The sequence below is a fragment of the Acyrthosiphon pisum genome, chromosome A1 (assembly GCF_005508785.2).
Source record: "Acyrthosiphon pisum isolate AL4f chromosome A1, pea_aphid_22Mar2018_4r6ur, whole genome shotgun sequence".
Lineage (NCBI taxonomy): Eukaryota > Metazoa > Arthropoda > Insecta > Hemiptera > Aphididae > Acyrthosiphon > Acyrthosiphon pisum.
In genome coordinates, this window is record NC_042494.1 from 26,634,499 (window position 1) to 26,651,841 (window position 17,343).

General features: G+C 29.2%; 3 protein-coding genes across 4 annotated transcripts in view; 1 reads left to right on the plus strand and 2 right to left on the minus strand.

Moving 5' to 3' along the window:
* Positions 1–8,219, minus strand: part of LOC100159758 — a 28,553-nt gene extending 20,334 nt beyond the window's left edge. Inside the window, exon 1 of one of the 2 annotated variants that reach the window (XM_008180978.3) lies at positions 7,582–8,219. Coding sequence is in view for 1 of the 2 variants with exons in the window: in XM_008181009.3 (XP_008179231.1) it covers positions 7,582–7,597 (16 nt within the window). In the remaining variant the exon portion in view is untranslated. The remainder of the gene's footprint in view (positions 1–7,581) is intronic. The other variant, XM_008181009.3, reaches the window with a different exon arrangement.
* A 5,075-nt stretch (positions 8,220–13,294) lies between these two features.
* On the minus strand, positions 13,295–15,521 carry LOC100165904 (DCN1-like protein 3). The gene is made up of 4 exons (XM_001944285.5): positions 15,045–15,521; positions 14,729–14,902; positions 13,951–14,431; positions 13,295–13,890 (listed from the first exon to the last, which is right to left on the minus strand). Exons 2-4 carry the CDS (start codon positions 14,832–14,834, stop codon positions 13,545–13,547), a joined length of 933 nt encoding a protein of 310 aa, XP_001944320.1. The 5' UTR covers positions 14,835–14,902; positions 15,045–15,521; the 3' UTR covers positions 13,295–13,544.
* A 104-nt stretch (positions 15,522–15,625) lies between these two features.
* Positions 15,626–17,343, plus strand: LOC100167945. The gene is made up of 3 exons (XM_016801648.1): positions 15,626–15,786; positions 16,509–16,995; positions 17,076–17,343. Exons 1-3 carry the CDS (start codon positions 15,710–15,712, stop codon positions 17,319–17,321), a joined length of 810 nt encoding a protein of 269 aa, XP_016657137.1. The 5' UTR covers positions 15,626–15,709; the 3' UTR covers positions 17,322–17,343.

Consider the following 17,343-nt stretch of genomic DNA (forward strand, 5'->3'; position numbering starts at 1 on the left):
ATTAAATTTTCAAATCTTAGATTTAAAAAGAAAATTTTTTATGAATTTCTAACACAAAATAATTTGCTCATTTTCAGGATTTTTACGTTGAAATTCGAACTTGTTTTTTTTTCGAATTCGATTTCTCATGTAGCGATTTTCTTATTTTGAAAAAACGAATAACCGTAAGATACATGAAAATTTAACCGAACATTTATATTTTCATTTTCTATACACCATAAAATGTTGAAAATATTTTGACTAGTTTTGAGTCGAAAAAAATGTTACAATATTTAAAAAAAGATCAAAAATCTTTTGAAAATGATATCGTGTCAAGAAAACATAGTCTTTAAACTTCGGTTATTCCCTTTTTAACTACAAAAAAAATAAATAAAAATAGTTTTCTCCAAAACTGGTTTTGCGTAAATATTTCTGTTTTCCCTATTATTTTGAAAAGCTAGATCCAATTTGCTACTTCAAACACTGTATTTTACGAACTAATTACTAAATCCATTTTGCTAAAAATTAGTTTGTAGGTAAACCATAATATACATTTCGGCCTTTATCTAATAAAAATAAAACCCACGAATTTATTATTTCTGGTTTATAATATTAAAAACTTAGTTACTTTCTGAAGGGTCTGAAATTTCAAAATCATTTAAATAAAACTGATAAAAGTAGTAGCAGTTGTACTTATCTGCGTTGACGTGCGTATTTACCTATTAATTTATATTTTGAATATAATTTTATTAAGTAATTATGAATTAAGATTAACGTATATTATCCATTACTTACGGATAAGAAAACTGCAGAAAATGCTATTCTTTAAACAAATACTATATAGACTAGAATACGGGAAGCTGAAAGCTCTGTTGAAAACTGTTGGCGACAGTGTTTATTTTCACTGGAATATGCCTATCCAGTACCTTACTTGGATTATGTAAAAACCAATATAATTTTGTTGGGCTAAAAAATGTAGTCCATATCCATAACAGATAAACATAATAATATGCACAGTTTTACATGTTAATACACATGATATTATACCTAATAAAAATGATTTATAATAATATGAAGTTTTAAAAGTCGAGAACTATATACGGCTGCAGAATACATTTTTGCGGATTAATGGAGTTATTAAAAATGGTCAGAAGGGGATAAAATTTCAAAGACAATATCTTGAGAGGTAGTTCGTAAAAATGTACATAGGTGATATTTGGTTTTTCAATTTGTTGTTTACTTGTGCTAATAGCGCTACACGAAATCACAATAATCACGGGATTAAGTTATTGCGTTGATACTCGATGACAAACCCAAATGTAGTCAAATATGATTATTGATTATTGATTATTAATTAGATATTAATAACACGAAATACCTACAATTTATCGAATAGGAACAAGTGTATACAATGCAAAATTATTTTTCCATTCTACCCGCTTAGTCCGTGCTCCGTAGTCGCTCCCATCACACGCCATTCACCCATTCTCCGTTGACTATTCGTGTGTGTGGGTTATTGAGACTTATTTTGTTCGATTAATTATTAAAACTATTATTAATTATTATTCCTAATGAATTTGACTATGGGTTATTTGTACTGTAATATTATTCGGGACAAAGTACAATGTGTACAGTACTTAAAAATAACAACTTTATATCTACGTTGGTAGATACAGGGAGATGACGAGACTTTAACTAAAATAAAACAGACACCATCTGTGGCGAGGTGCCGAGGTACTAAAAGAAACTGCAAGAGCTAGACAAAAAGTAATTGTGACATGACATTCAAAAAAGTTATGATGTTGAGATGCATATAAAAAAAAGGACGTCCAACAACCGTAAAATGCTTTTTACTTACGCGGGTCTGAATGGCCACTGTCACAGTAATTTAGTTTTATCAGAAATAATTTAACTTGTATAATGTATAGTCATGGAATCCGCTAAATTTCATCCGTTCAGTGGATAGGACAAGGCAAACACACAGTAGTTGAGTTGATTAGTTCAACTTGCACCAGGATGTTGTTGTCGATCACTTCTCAAAACGACAAAAAAAAAATGGGTGACCGCAATGGCACGACTGTCTTGTCGAGATAGACGACAAATCCCTTTTTACAATAGAGGTTGTTTAGTGCGTGGATACCGCAAAACTGTAGAAAATGATGGAGGTGAAGACATTGAAAATGGATATGAGGTTAAAGAAGTAGATGATAATATGATGAAAACAAAGATCCAAATTCAAACGTCGGTAACAGAAATTATGGTTCAAGAATATAAGGTAAATGGCTAACGTTGGTGGCAGAATGGGATTTAAAAAAAATAAATTTTATTTAAAAAAAAAAGACATGCAAAAATATTTTTTCCCATATTTATGAGAGAAGTGGAACTAGGCTCGATATCCACAGTAATAAATAGAAAGCATACTTAAATTTGAATCGATTGGGATTTATCCAAAAACTGTATATCATGAATAGAAAAAATGTTATAGACACACAAACTAGAGCCCAAACAGCGGAAAACATTGAATGTGTATCGTCGAATAACAAAACAAAATTGTTCTAACGAATCTTAGTGGAACTTCCCGTTGTCTTGAAATGAGGTTGAAAGAATGCTGGGGCTATGCATCTATCAAAAGATTACATTTTCAATTATTTCCTAAATGACACGAAAATTACATTTTGTAAGTAATTAATACCTATAGTAATAATAATTGTTTTGTAAGACAACCTTTTTTAAAATATATATTTTTTTACTATTTGTATGTAGTTTTTGGTTGATCGTGTACGATACTGTGTGGTATACAAGTAGATCGCTGACGACACCGTTACGCATTATTTAGGTAAGGATAGTAAGTACGTACTATGCATTTTTGATAACTGATAAATAAGCGATTTGTATTAAGGCACAGTCACGGTCGTTACGCGCCACCAATTATTCGATATCCTTCGTTTCACAACGAATTAGGATATATTATATCCAATTTTGGAATATAGGGATAGTGTCACGAAAATAACAATAAATGTTATATTTACAGGGTGAACGATAACAGATGGATAGGCTTTTATCTTTAATACTATACGCAGTACGCACCCAAAACAATGACCTACCCAACCTCTATAATCATTTCAACTTTCAAGTACCAATAGTTGTCTGATAGTTCTCATTAGCCATTATATGAATTTATAGATTACTATAATAGTAACCTACAATACAAGTAATAATACGATAAACATATAAATCAAATCAATAATTATAATTAAGCAACTGCATGTGCTGTTGGCGAATATGAGTTCAGCAGGACCAATTTTGACATTTTGTGTAGTTAGCGCTTTAATATTAGAGTGAATTGGCATATCAAACTTAAAGGTAAGATTGTAAGAACATACAAGTCTTTTTAGGTTGATAGTTAGGTAATAGGTTTTCAACAATATTTTAATTTTTAAGCGAGATAAATTCAGGTAAAATATTAACAATTATTATAAATAAGTAAAATAAATATTACATTTTAAATCAGCCATATCTCGCTTAAAAATCGGTTCAAACTTCAAACATAGATAAAGTTCGATAACAGGCAAAATAATTAGTGCTAACCACACAAAATTGGTTCTGCTGACCTCAAATTTGATACGGTGTACATTTGTAAGACAGACAAAAAGCTTGATACAACGTATCTAGTGAGAAAAATATACTTATAGCAATTAAAAAAAAAAGTCATAATTTAGTCATAATTTATTTATAAAAATTTGAAGTTCAAATTTTAACAAAATTCAACAAAATCAAGAATAATTCAACTAAAAATTATTCTGTAGTTAAAAATACAACATTTTTTATTTGAATACCTAAGAATTTAAAATTGTGTACCTACAATATTTTCACAAGTTTTTTATTGGAATAAAAAAAAAAGTTACCGTAAAGCAACATATTATCTACATTTTGTATAAGCGTTTGAAATGTACGTTTTGTTGAAACTTGAATTAAACCTATTCAAAGGTTAAATAACGATTTCTCTTAATACGTTTTTTTGTTATAATTCAAAAAATATTGGTAGGAATTTCAAACACCCCACTATTACTAAAATTATAATTTTGTATATAACATTGACATTTTTAAAATATTTAGACCAATTATAAGCTATTGATAGCTAAACAATAGACATTTGAAATTTTTTAATTTATTTTAGTATTTTTTTTTTACAAATGTTGATAAAAATTAATATGCTAGGTCAAAAAGTTTGAAAAGTAATAAAATGTTCGTCATCAGTTGTAGGTAATTACAGCTTATAGCATTATACAATTATTGAAAATATATAGGCACTATACACCGGTCAACCAATATTATCTGCAAATTCAGCTCTACAAGTTACCAATTTGTTCGGTGTTAAAGACAAAGTTAGGAGGCTACCTATGTTTTGGACTCTCCTTTAACTAACACAACTTAGTTACTTCACAACTTGGCTCTGAGGAACCCACAAATTCAAAAAATGAATTAAAATTATTTACAATACATTATTAACTGAATTACAAATTATGCTCTAGGCACACCTTGCAATTTGTCCGGTATAATTTAGACATCTTTCTTCAAACGATTTTGGTTATTTTGTTGTAATTTATAAAATATTAACAGTAGGGACTTGAAACACATCGCCATTAAGTATTTATTTTCTAAACACAATGAAATGTTTAAATCATTTAGACTAATTTTAAGCTATTTATACAACGAACCTATTAACTCCCGTTGTATTAACATATTAAACAACGTTCCCTGTATCTATGTTGCCATGTTTGGTATTAACTGAAGTAAGTATAAGTTAAGGCTAACAATAATAATATATAAGTAATACGATGTTAATATAATAATTATTGTATATTATATACGATGTTTTCGACAATATAAATTATAAAATATCCTTAGAAATCTGAAATAGTGACAGCTTGGAACTGTTTATCGTACTCAATGATTCATTAATTAATTCAATTTTAACACGTCATCTGTTAGTCATTACAGTGACCTACTCATAATCATTGACAATGTACCTACAACAGTCTACAACTCTTAACTTATTATAAAGCTGCTGCAGTGCGACTTCTCCGGTTTTATTAATGAATTTATAGAAACTATATCATATTATTTATTATTTAATAAGTGTTAAATTACTAAAATTACAGATTTACAGAATATTCTCAGGTATACAGGTATCATTAAACATGTAGTTTCTTGGAAAAAAAATACGATAACTATCGATGAGTACCAACTACCGAAGAATATTATTAATATGTGTACCTATAGACTATAATACTCCTATGGTAAAATTATTATATTATTATAGGCTGCTGTAAATGTATTGTTAGATATAGTACCACTAATGACTTTATTGATACTAGACAAGTATTACATTTTTTCTTTTGGGAGGGGGGTACAACGCAACACAATTACCATGCCAAATGAATGAATTACTTCACTTTTCACCTTTTTTTCCCTTGTGGCATGGATTTTACCTATATTTAAAGTTAACAACATTCGCGTAATCCAACTACGATTTCGTTCGTACTTCTTATGTCATAATATAAACAAAACAAAGTGATAGTAAAGTAACCTAAAATATTTATAACCACATTTAATATTTATAATGTATATTATCAACAATGTTCTTATATCATCATATTTTTAAATTTCCTTATTACACCCATAGTGTCTTCAACTAGGATAATCAAGACTCAAGAGCCAAAGGAAAGGAGTATGATGAATCATGATGAATTTGGGGTTTGACACAAGCAGTTTTACGAGTTTTTATTGTGGCTATTTTACTTTACCTAACATAAACCAACCTTAAGGAATACAATTGAAAAACAACACACTAACAAAAATAAAAGGAAACATTTCAAAAAAATTTAACATAGTAATCAGTCAGTGTCGTATTAATGTTACCGCTGGGGGGCAACATTACTTTTGATGTGATCCTGATTTTGCTTGAGAAAAATGTTTAAGCTACCTAAATTATTATTTTTATAATAATTTTGGCGACAATATTTTAGCTACTGTTTAGATTATTAAAAAAGGAGAAATTATAAAACGGGAAAATTTTTTTTTATAAAATACACCTTTAGACCATATACCACCCATAGTAAATTATTTTTAATATTGTGTCTTAGGGTCAAAACATTTATTATAAATTATAATTTATAGCAAATAGGTACCTATTCAATTTACAATATAACTTATACATTTTTTCTTCTCAAATTTGATTCATTAAAATATTAAAATCGAGGTTAAAATCAAATTCACAATCTTTAGGTACTCATTGGTACTTAATATATTCAAAAAATGTTATGATATTGGTAATGGTAATTTACAGAGTAATTAATGTAAAATTTCATAATCAGTAGGTAATTTTAAAAATGACTATGAAAAAAATACTACTTATGTACTATGAAAATATTTAAATATGTGTAAGTGGATGTGTAAGCAAATTAACCAAAGTTTCAACACATGTTATGTACCTACCTACTATGCTAAGTAGTAATTTGAATTATTTGTATGGTTTGTATGTGCGATGTGCCAAATGAATATATTATAAACGACATAACACACATTTCAGTTTAGACCATAGTAATCTACACTGTAGACATATCAAATCCACACACTAAAAACTTAAATAAAATTGATTTCATTATTTGTTTATACTTAGGTATAAACTGTTGAAAAAAAAAATAAGGATATAAAATAGCTCGTAAAATAGTATATTATAGTACCTACTACCTAGATATTATACTTTGTATTATACATGTATGAGTACATCAATTATTTATAAATAAATTTAATACAGTGATGACCTTTGTTTTATCATGTTTTCACATATACGAAATACTCACACCCATGAGAATTGAGAATAAAAAAACTGTTTCATAAAATATATGCCATCTGTGTAACATCTGTCTAACTGAGCTGAATGTTCATTAATTACATTTTAGTATTGACTATTAAAAGTATAAATGATAATTGCTAATATAACAATAAATTTATAATTGTATTATACTAAATATTAGTAAGTAATATTTAAGAACAAAATTGAATAGGTATATCTATAGGTAGGTAGGTATATCTGGGCACATATATCAACATTAATAAATACATTTTTATTACTTTATGTAGGTACTTTGAAAACAAAAAACTACCTAGTTCAATTCAATTTAATTTCTATAAGCTAAAACAAATATAATGCTACTTGCATCACAAAAAATGATATCTACCCATCATTGTGAAATTGTTTTAGCTAACCTGATCTGAGGCAATAGGTAGGTTTTTAAAAATGATTACATTAAAATCGACTGTACCTAGACGTAACTACCAGCCTAAAATTAACTCATACTAGATTTAGGTATTTAGTAGTACAATACAAATAACTTAGTAAGTTGTTATCCATAGTAGACTCTTATGACTTAGGTATATATCATTTCCTATGCAATTAGTAAGGACAAATGTCATATGATCACTACAATGCAATGTCAAAATAGCCAAGATGAGGAAAAAAAGACTGAACAGATTTCTTAAAGGGTAAACTCGGGGTGTGGAAGAGGATAAAATATAGATACCATAAAAGGCACTTACCGCTCAGCTTCCTCATTGTGAAGTCTGCATATGAAATAATGTCTGTGGCGGCAACAGTCTCCTATGTAGTTCTGGCAGGCAAGACACGGTGTTCTGAATCCAAGAGTTCCGTTGAGGCGCCACTAAGATCAACGTCCCCGTCAGACAAGCCCTGGATGTCCGTTGCTTTAGATACGCTAACGATTCCAATATCGCGATTCGTACCTATTACATCCAGTCGAAGAGATTGGAAAACCACTGCTCTTGAAGTGGTGTAAAATCCGGCCGCGACATGGTGTCACCGTCTCCGGTCGGTGCTGGGTCACCCTCCTGTGCCAGGGTCTTGATCCGATTTCTTTTCGACACGTAAATCGACCGGTTATCTCGACTACAATCACGCAATTGAACTCGTCGCGTAAACGAGTGGGTTAGTAAATCTCGTACCAGCCAATAACGATCAACGACTGAAGACGACTCGCATAATCGCGTCTTGCAATAATTAAAATAATGATGATAATAATATTAATAGTTGTAGAAATAACTGAATCGCGCGACACCGGATAAGAAGGGAACGTTCAACGTAATAAACTAATAAATAATAATATTACAGTCGGTGGAGTATTATCGCGACGTACGGTAAGGCAGTCGGCAAGGCTACGGCAGTACGGCGGCGGCGGCACACAGCCGGCGGTTGTACGGCCACGCATGCGCGGTGTAGCCGGTAGTGGTGGGGCGCGGACGTCGTCGACGGACGGGTGGAATTATTACGCGGCGAGACGACGAGTGGAAACGTCGTCATCATGCAACCACCGCGATTATCATTATTGTTATTTGTTATTATTATTATTATGAAAAAGCGATTTGTGTGACGACATCTAACGGTGAAGATGTAGATCACGGTGTAAAATATTGAACTTCAGAACTTAAATTCCACAATCCACTTATCCACTTACGACTTACTTCTCATTTCTAACCACGAATAAAAATAGTATCTATAGCCATGCCTCCGCTGTTCCTCGGAAATTAGATCATAAATAATTCATAATACAACACTATTAAGTATTAACACTTGTCTTACATGAAGCGTAGTTGGTGGTTCTCAGTTTCTCACCTTAGTATTTGGCAGTTGGCACATTTATCTACCGACTACTGGCAAATACTAAAATATTGTAGATAACCATTAGGCATTAAATATTAACCATGGACCTTGGTGGCTGGTGCTAACTGCATTACTTGCTATTTCCTACTTCCTACACATTATATTAATATATTATTACTATTATTTATTATGGTAGGTACTTGCCACTTGGTGGACGTGCACGTTTCGGCAATTGCTAAAACAGTTTTAAGCATTCCACATAATAATTAATAATCAGTGCTTGACTGGCTAGGTAATCCAAGGACCAAGGGTTTATTTTTAGGGAGGTTTGGAATGAATTTTGTTGACTTCCAAAATAAAATCGACGACTGTTAGGACATGGTGTACCTATTTGTAATCATTTTGGTACTGGACAAAACGGACAACATAAACTGACTAATAATTGATAAATATACGAAAGTTAAAAACACCTAGGTGGCTAGCACGGTTATCTACACCGTGTAGATAACCGTGGTGGCTAGTTACCATTGATTTTATAGTAAATAATAATATAGTGTACCTATTTTAAAACCAATGAACATTGTACATGCATACGTTATATCATTGATTATTAATACTAATAATTATAATCAGTTGTACCTAATTTACTAATATGCCTCTACGTACTCACTATAGTCTGCATAGGCGTAGAGTAGTGGGGGCTAAGCGGGCTATAGCCCCCCCTCCATAATTCTATTAAGCCCCCCCAGAAATTTATTTAGCCCCTTGTGTAAAAGCTTACTGTTTTATACGTCCATATTATGTGAGAACTGAAAACATTTTCTATTTTGATGTCCGAAGAATATTTTATTTGATAATTTAAATTTTAAATAAAAAATGCTAATTATGGAGAACTGTATTGATAAAGATGATTTTGACATAGATGCTATTGTATCAGAAATTAACAAAAAAAATTTTCCAAATTTATATAAGCTTTTACAAGTTGCACTTACAATTCCAGTAAGTTCTGCATCTTGTGAAAGATCATTTTCACTAATGCGGCGAATAAAAATATCGCTAAGAAATTATATGAGTAACACAGTAATATTTCATATTGAAAGAGACTTAGCTATTATTATTAAATCCGAAGAGGTTCGTACAATATTTGCCCAAAAAAGCAGGCGTTTAAAGTTTAAACCTTATATTATAGTAATAATTTCTTATTTAAAATGTTTTTTTTTTATATTTAATCCAAATACAAAATATGTACTTGATAATAATATTATGATGTATGGTAACTTATTTATTTTTATTTTACTTTGTAATGTGTCTTTAGTCCTTTTTATATTTTGTTCCTTTATATTTTTCATTAGTTATATTTGTAGAATATATGTTCTGTACCTGAATCATTATATAGCCCTTATGGCCTTTTGCAAAGTAATTCGCAAGAAGTTGCGGCCGCGTCGTTGATACCACAAAAAAAGGCTATATCATCACGCCTATGGTACCTAGTCTGTAAGTACCTAAGCATCAGCAGCAACAGCTGCGCATCCCATTTGTGCCGTATTTTACGAGATTGTTCCGTATTTGAGTGAAGGGAGTCCCGACAAAAGGTCAAAATTCAAAAATAACAATTTTGTTCTGTGTTTGGAATAAACCATCTTGTATAGTGTGTAATTAACCTTATTTTAAAATGATTTCAAAAATTAAATTTTTCTTATAGTTTAGCAATTAGCATTTTAAAATTAAAATTGTGATAGATAATTAATGATCACAAAATCACAAATTCATATTAATTTAGATTTTGAGTGGAGTAATGAATATATTGATTTTACAATGTGTTTTTTTTATGCCTGTCGTCATCTTTTGAGCCACTGAAATTGCTTCGATTTTCTTCAAAATCATCTTCAGAAAGCAAATCTAGGTGGTATTTGGGGGATCAAAAGTAAAAAATGCCCAATAGTATTTAAAAGCGTCAGAAAAAACAAACAAAAAATTAAGAAAAAAATAAGATTTTTACACAAAACCAGTTTTAAACAAAATTCATCAAAATCACGAAAATCGACAAATTTTTTTGAGTTAGAAATCCATTAAATTGCATCTATATCATATATGTATATCTTAGATTTCAAATTTTTATACAAGAGTCCCCTTAGGTTTTTCTTCATTTAACAAAAAAAAAAAGAAAGTTTACTGGAATGTTAAATTAGTTTTTTACGAACGTTTGAAGTTAAACATAAAATATTTACTTGTAAATTAATAATTAATAATTCGACGATTTTTTTATTTTGTCGTTATTCTATAACTATTTAAGTATTAACAGTAAGTACTTGACATTTTCATGAAATGTTTATTTTATCACTTTCCATATCTATTTAAATTTCTAACTATGACAACATTGATCAAAATCTCGAACATTTCTAAATTTATTTTAGTTAAAAAATTATGAAATGTTCAATTTTTATAGCTTAGGAATAACAAATGACAATTTAAAACAAGATTCTCAAAAATATTTCATACTTTCACCAACAAATCTAAAATATATAATATAGGTAACACTAAAGTTAAACACAGTTCATTTTTAGAGACATTTTAAGTTCAAATTTGGACGAAATTACATATTATCAAAACCAAGAATCAAAGATTTTAAACCAAAATCTCATGTTTATAAATTGTAATTTTAAATTTTAAAATTGATAAATAATTGTATTATCTTAAATAGCTTATGTGCGTTATGCTTATGTATATTTAAGTCACTAACATAATTTACAAGTTTTACGGGATTTTTTATTTTTGGGAATTTTTTTGCGTTTTTTATGTCATAAATGCATTTTTTTAGGACATTTTTATAGACTTATTTGAGCAACAACATCCGGGCAATAATAATTATAAATAATGGTTGTATAATGTATAGCTATATAGCCTATATAATATCTTAATTAATGGTTTTTACTTTTTATAATACTACACTCATGTCTCATAATATTATTTCAGTTTGCGTATTAAATTATATTATATTATTATGCATAAGACTATAATAAGAGCATAATAGCCATAGTATTTCTCTATTCTGTGGTATAATATCTGCCGGCTGTTATCAGTTATCACTTATCATCCATTATGATTTACGACGGTCGTTAGTTCAAGACAACTTTTTAAAAAAAAATTGTACCTACGTCTTGAGAATTGCTATAAAATGCCGACAGAAAATGACAACAAGCACCTCCTCCCCCTTCTTGGTGATTGCCACATCCACATGTCCCATATTTGCAGGGACATTATCGGTTTTACGTTTATCAAATTTTGATTCGGAGTGTCCCGAAGAAATCTCGGGATGCTTGATTGGTCTTGCGCGGATCTTTTGGCCTAAGGGTCAATCCTCCAGAACTCGATAAAATATATATATATTAAAAACGAATAAAGAAAAAACGGCTGAAAAAGCAGCTTAATTCGATCGTAAATTGAATTAAAACTTGCCTCAAAAAAATTAACATAATATTTCATATTATCTCGTTTATCATAGGTACAAATTCTAATTATCATAGTATTGATTTCATGAAATGATCAAAAATTTAAATTTGTACTGTTTTACGAAAAACAATTTTCAGTAACTCGTACAAAACTAGAGATGCAACTATGTTATAACGAGGGTTGAGATTTTATAGCACTTAAATTGCATAAATATTCGATCAATTTTGTTTTTACATGTCCTAAACACACCGAGTTGACTTCCTGGATTATCCATATTTACACTCACTTTTAAATTTAAATATATTTTGTATCAAAACATTCAAAACACTATGTTTTTGACACATCATATAATAATATTAATCATAGTAGTGTTCGTATTTTATTATACCCGTAATTACTAATATTTACAATATAAATTAGTTGCCTTACTGCATTAGCCATAGGGTTATGTATAATGAGTGTATCATTAATAAAGATTTGATTTTAGTGGCTTGAATCATATATTGTCATATATTGTCATAAAATTGATATGAAAAGAAGGATTGTGTTACAATAATTAACTAAATTTAGAAATAAATAAACTATTTATATCATAGAAATATTATTTTTTTGTAAAATTAACAAGACCCCAAACAAACTTTAAAAAATTATCTATACATTATTGCAATTAAATTAATCATTGTACATTATTCAAGAATACATATTACTTTGTTTTTGTAGTAGCGTTAAATATTAATATTATAATACATCATACATATTATATATTTTATAACTTATACCAAAATTTGTTTTATATTTGTTTAGTAAAATATTTAAATATTCTTAACTACGGCGAAGAAAAAAAAAATCGCACATATTAACAAGATTTAAACGCTTGTCATTGATCAAGCGTGAATAGTATCACAGGTTTTTGTTGACTAACAACTTCAGTCAGTCTTTTACAAAACGATTGTTTTTAGCACTCAAAATTGAGAACGAAAAACCAGATGCTAAACTTTCTCGATCCCAAATACTTAAGTGGAAAAATAATAATGATTGGAATACTTAAAGGAACCAATTTGTTGCAATTAATAGGACCGAGAAAAGAGTTTATATTTTTTGAACACAATAGAAATTACTTGAAAAAATATTAATATGAAAGTAAATATGCAAATATTTAAGTAAATTAATATAAACAGTAGACACTGTTATAAAAATAGCAATTATTTATTTTGATCTATAGGTAAATTAAAAATAAATAAGAAATTTAACTAGTCCAACTTAATATACATAAAGTTCAGATTTGTTTATAAAGTAATATTGCCATTATAAATAAGACCACAGAGGTTTATATTAATATTGGACGGGCTTGTAATGAATTGATGGTTTTTAAGTTATTATTACAAAACAATGTCTAATAACACTAAAAAAAATGGTGATAGTCTTTTATGTTATTTTAAAGTACACTGCCATGCTTTTTTCCAATTCCTTTTTCACTAATGTTTTGATTAGCTTGATCATTTTCATATTCTACAAAATCATCAAAAACGCTTGGCCAAGCCTCTGTGTCGTCATAATTAGAAAGATCCCCATTGGATACAGACTCAGCAAAGTTTAAAAACATGTTCCATGTATCTTTAGGAATACCTCTTATATTATCTTGACTTTCCAAAAAGTTCAGCCAACGTTCTAATATTTCTGGTTCACGGATATTAAAAATCAATTTCCATAATACGATGGCGGTGTCAACTGGAAGAATACGCTGTCCCACAGCATTGTCCAACCCAAATTTAAATGTAAACCTGTAAATTAAATATTTATTTAAAATCTATTATTATTAAAACAGTGTGAAAACTATTTACCTATATAAGCTTTTAAATTCCTCAGTGTTATAATTGAGATCATTTGCTACATCCGACAATTTATTTTTCATTAATGACACAGAATCTACTTGAAGTGCATGACAGCCATTAAGAAATTCTGCGCGAGTAAATCGACACATTTGATGAGCGTCACATTTCCATGCTAATATAAGGATACGGAATTCTTCAGGTGACATCTGTAAATCACTACACAGTCTTTCAATTCCATCAATTAATATCAAGTCTTCGACAGCATCTTTGTACATGTCGAATAACTTTTGAACCCTGGTTTGGAAACTTTTTGTGGAAAAGTTATTCAACCTAATATTGGTCTTGTTTAAAGTAGATGTCAAACGAGTACAAGTAAACGAGGAACGCAAGCTACCACAATTATCACTACCCACTGATCCTAGAACAGGAGCATTATGAGCTCCATTGCTCATGGCCATCACTGGGGGATTTAAATCATTTGAATCCAGACCTGCAACACATTTAAAAAATTATTAGTTTAAATAAATTAACCGGCTCAATACTCTTTTAATACAAGAGAACGTGGAGAAAATACAACATGACAAAGATTACAAAACTTTCAGCTAAATATGCATCTCCGAAAAAACATCACCTAAACAGTTCTTACCAGTTACTAGTATATCATTTTGTATACTTTTATTATTTTATAATATCATACTAAGATTTTAAAGATACAAGTTTGATAGTTTGATTAAAGCAATGTTTATTGTTTTCTCATCACAAATGAGTTATTTAATGATAAATTTACCTCCAACTCGTTTGTCTGGTACATTGTCTAAATTTTCGTTGTCACTGGAATCTGCCACCGGCCTACTTGTACTCTTAGAGCGCAAACATGAAAAACAGTTTCCCATTGATCAACAGCACCGCAATTAATTGGCCTTGTAGAATGCATGTGTTGTTTCAAGGAAATAATCGAAACCTGAAATACGATCATCAATACATTATTATTTTAACAAATAGTAACACACCGAGGAACGCCAAGAAGCAATGTAAAGGTTTGAAAACTGAAATAAATTGAAATTAGAGTAGAAAATCTGAAGACAAGGTTAGTTTTTTTTTACCTTTTTAAGGATTCCTGTGACTGCAAAGGGTTAAAATCTATGCAAAATGTCCAATGTGCCTTAACAATTTATTGTTGTTATGAAAGTGTTGCAAAGGGGTAGCGCGCAGTTTTTTGAAAAGGAACTCACATTTTAAAATAAGTAGAATATTTTTCTAAAAAAATACTAGATAAATTTACGTTGGTAATTATATTTACACATAAAAATTTACACAATTTAATTATTTTTTCTAAATAATAAATAACAATTATTAATGTTTTGTTATAAGAAAATTATTGCACTGTGTAATGAGTGAAGTTGGTCTTGGTCATAGACCATAATACTCATTGGTGATCAAACAATTTTATGTTTCGTACGACTGTACGAGTCTACGACTTGGGTGTCTGGTTCTGTTATCAACGCTATCAATCCACAAATTAATCATAGCAGGGAAAATGTCAACGATAATGACGATAACCGAATAACTGGTCATTTGCTAAACGTTACTAACTTCATGTCAATAAATAAATATGCCACTATTATCACAGAATAATTTTTCTTATTGTTTTCACTGATAAGTGATAACATTAACACACACGGCAAAACAACGACACCAACGTGCTTTTGTTTTTATTTTTGTAATTTTTTATTTTAATTAAATTTTTTATTTATTTAATGCATGTATAATGGCACGAAAATTTAAAAGTAAAAAACAAAAAAAAGTAAAAGACGTATTTGAACAAATCTCCAAACGTAACGAAGAGTAAGTTAGAACTAAAAATGTATTTTTTATTTAATCAACAAACATTATTATAGTTATTTCTTTAAATTCTCTATGAATTAATGTGATATGCCAAATTCCCCAACATTCTGAATACATTCCAGTGAATTTATATTTAAGGATGTTAAAAAAACCGATCACTAATTATATTTGTACCTACTGACTTCTACTATAACACTATAAGTTTTAACTTTATTTACTAATGAGTAGGTAATTGAAATGTATGAATTATTAATGCATTGTGAACATATTTTATGAATATTATTTACCTATTAGTTGCCTTATATTCCCTTATGTTTCAAGTACAATGTATCACTACTTACTAGAGATTTCAGATATTGAGCAAGGGCATATTGAATCATTAGCTGACATTTTCTTAAAATGTTTCTTGTTATACATATTATATATTGTTTTATATTAATTACTAATTATTATCAATGATATAAACATTATTTTTCAATAATTTATAACATTCTAATTTATATACACTTAAGTACTTCTTTAAAATATGTTTTATAGTAATAAAATTAATAATCAAATATACTTAAGCTGAAACAGTGACATTTATAAATCTGATCAAACTATGTGAGTTACTTAAATGAAAATGATTTCACTACTGCTAGATCTTAATTTTTGATTACACACTACTCATAAGAACCTTACATTTATTATGCTTTGGCCTAACTATTTTTAATCGAATTCAGGTTAAAAGGAAAAACAAACGAGCCTCCCAAAGATCCTAAACGTCAAGATGTGCCACGGAGCTTACGTGAATTTATGCAACTAAAAAAGTTAGCTAAACGTAGTCTGAAAAATATAAATCAACCATATATTGATATAGGAAATAGATTTACAAAAAATAATCAAAAATGTGCATTTGAGTTAGAAGAAAAACCTGAACAAGTTCATGTTATTCGGGAAAGTGGAGTTGTTGCTACTGAAGCTGTAGCTGTTCTGACCTCTAAAGAAAAATTATTACAAGCTAAACGAAAAAGACAATTAAAAACTAAACTAAAAAGAGATAAAAAAAGAGAGAAAAAAAAGCAAAAACTTGATGAAGATACACAAGATAAAGTAGAACATGCAACTGAATATGTAAAAGACAATTTTGAATTTGGTGAAACAGTACATTGTCCTCCAAATTTGACTGTAAAACCAAGAAAAGCAGTTATTAATCATTTTGAAAATAGAGTAAGAAAAAAAATCATAATCTGTTATTCTTGTTTTATTATATCACTGACTTACTGATTATCGATTATGTTTGTTTTTAGCCTGGTCGTAAAGATGACTTGTTCTTAAAGTCCATGTTAGCAGATACTGGAAATTCTGCAAAAACAAAGAAAATAAGTGATGTCATTCTAAAAAAACCTAGTAAAAGTGCGATTCAACGCAAAGCGTTTACGGGCAAACGCAAAGCATTGTCTATATCTGATCGGAGGATAATAGAAAAAGAAAGAGATTCGGCCGTGTTAGCATACAGACAGTTAAAAAAAAATGTAAATAATAAAACTGAATAAAATTTGTAATATTTATGTTAAA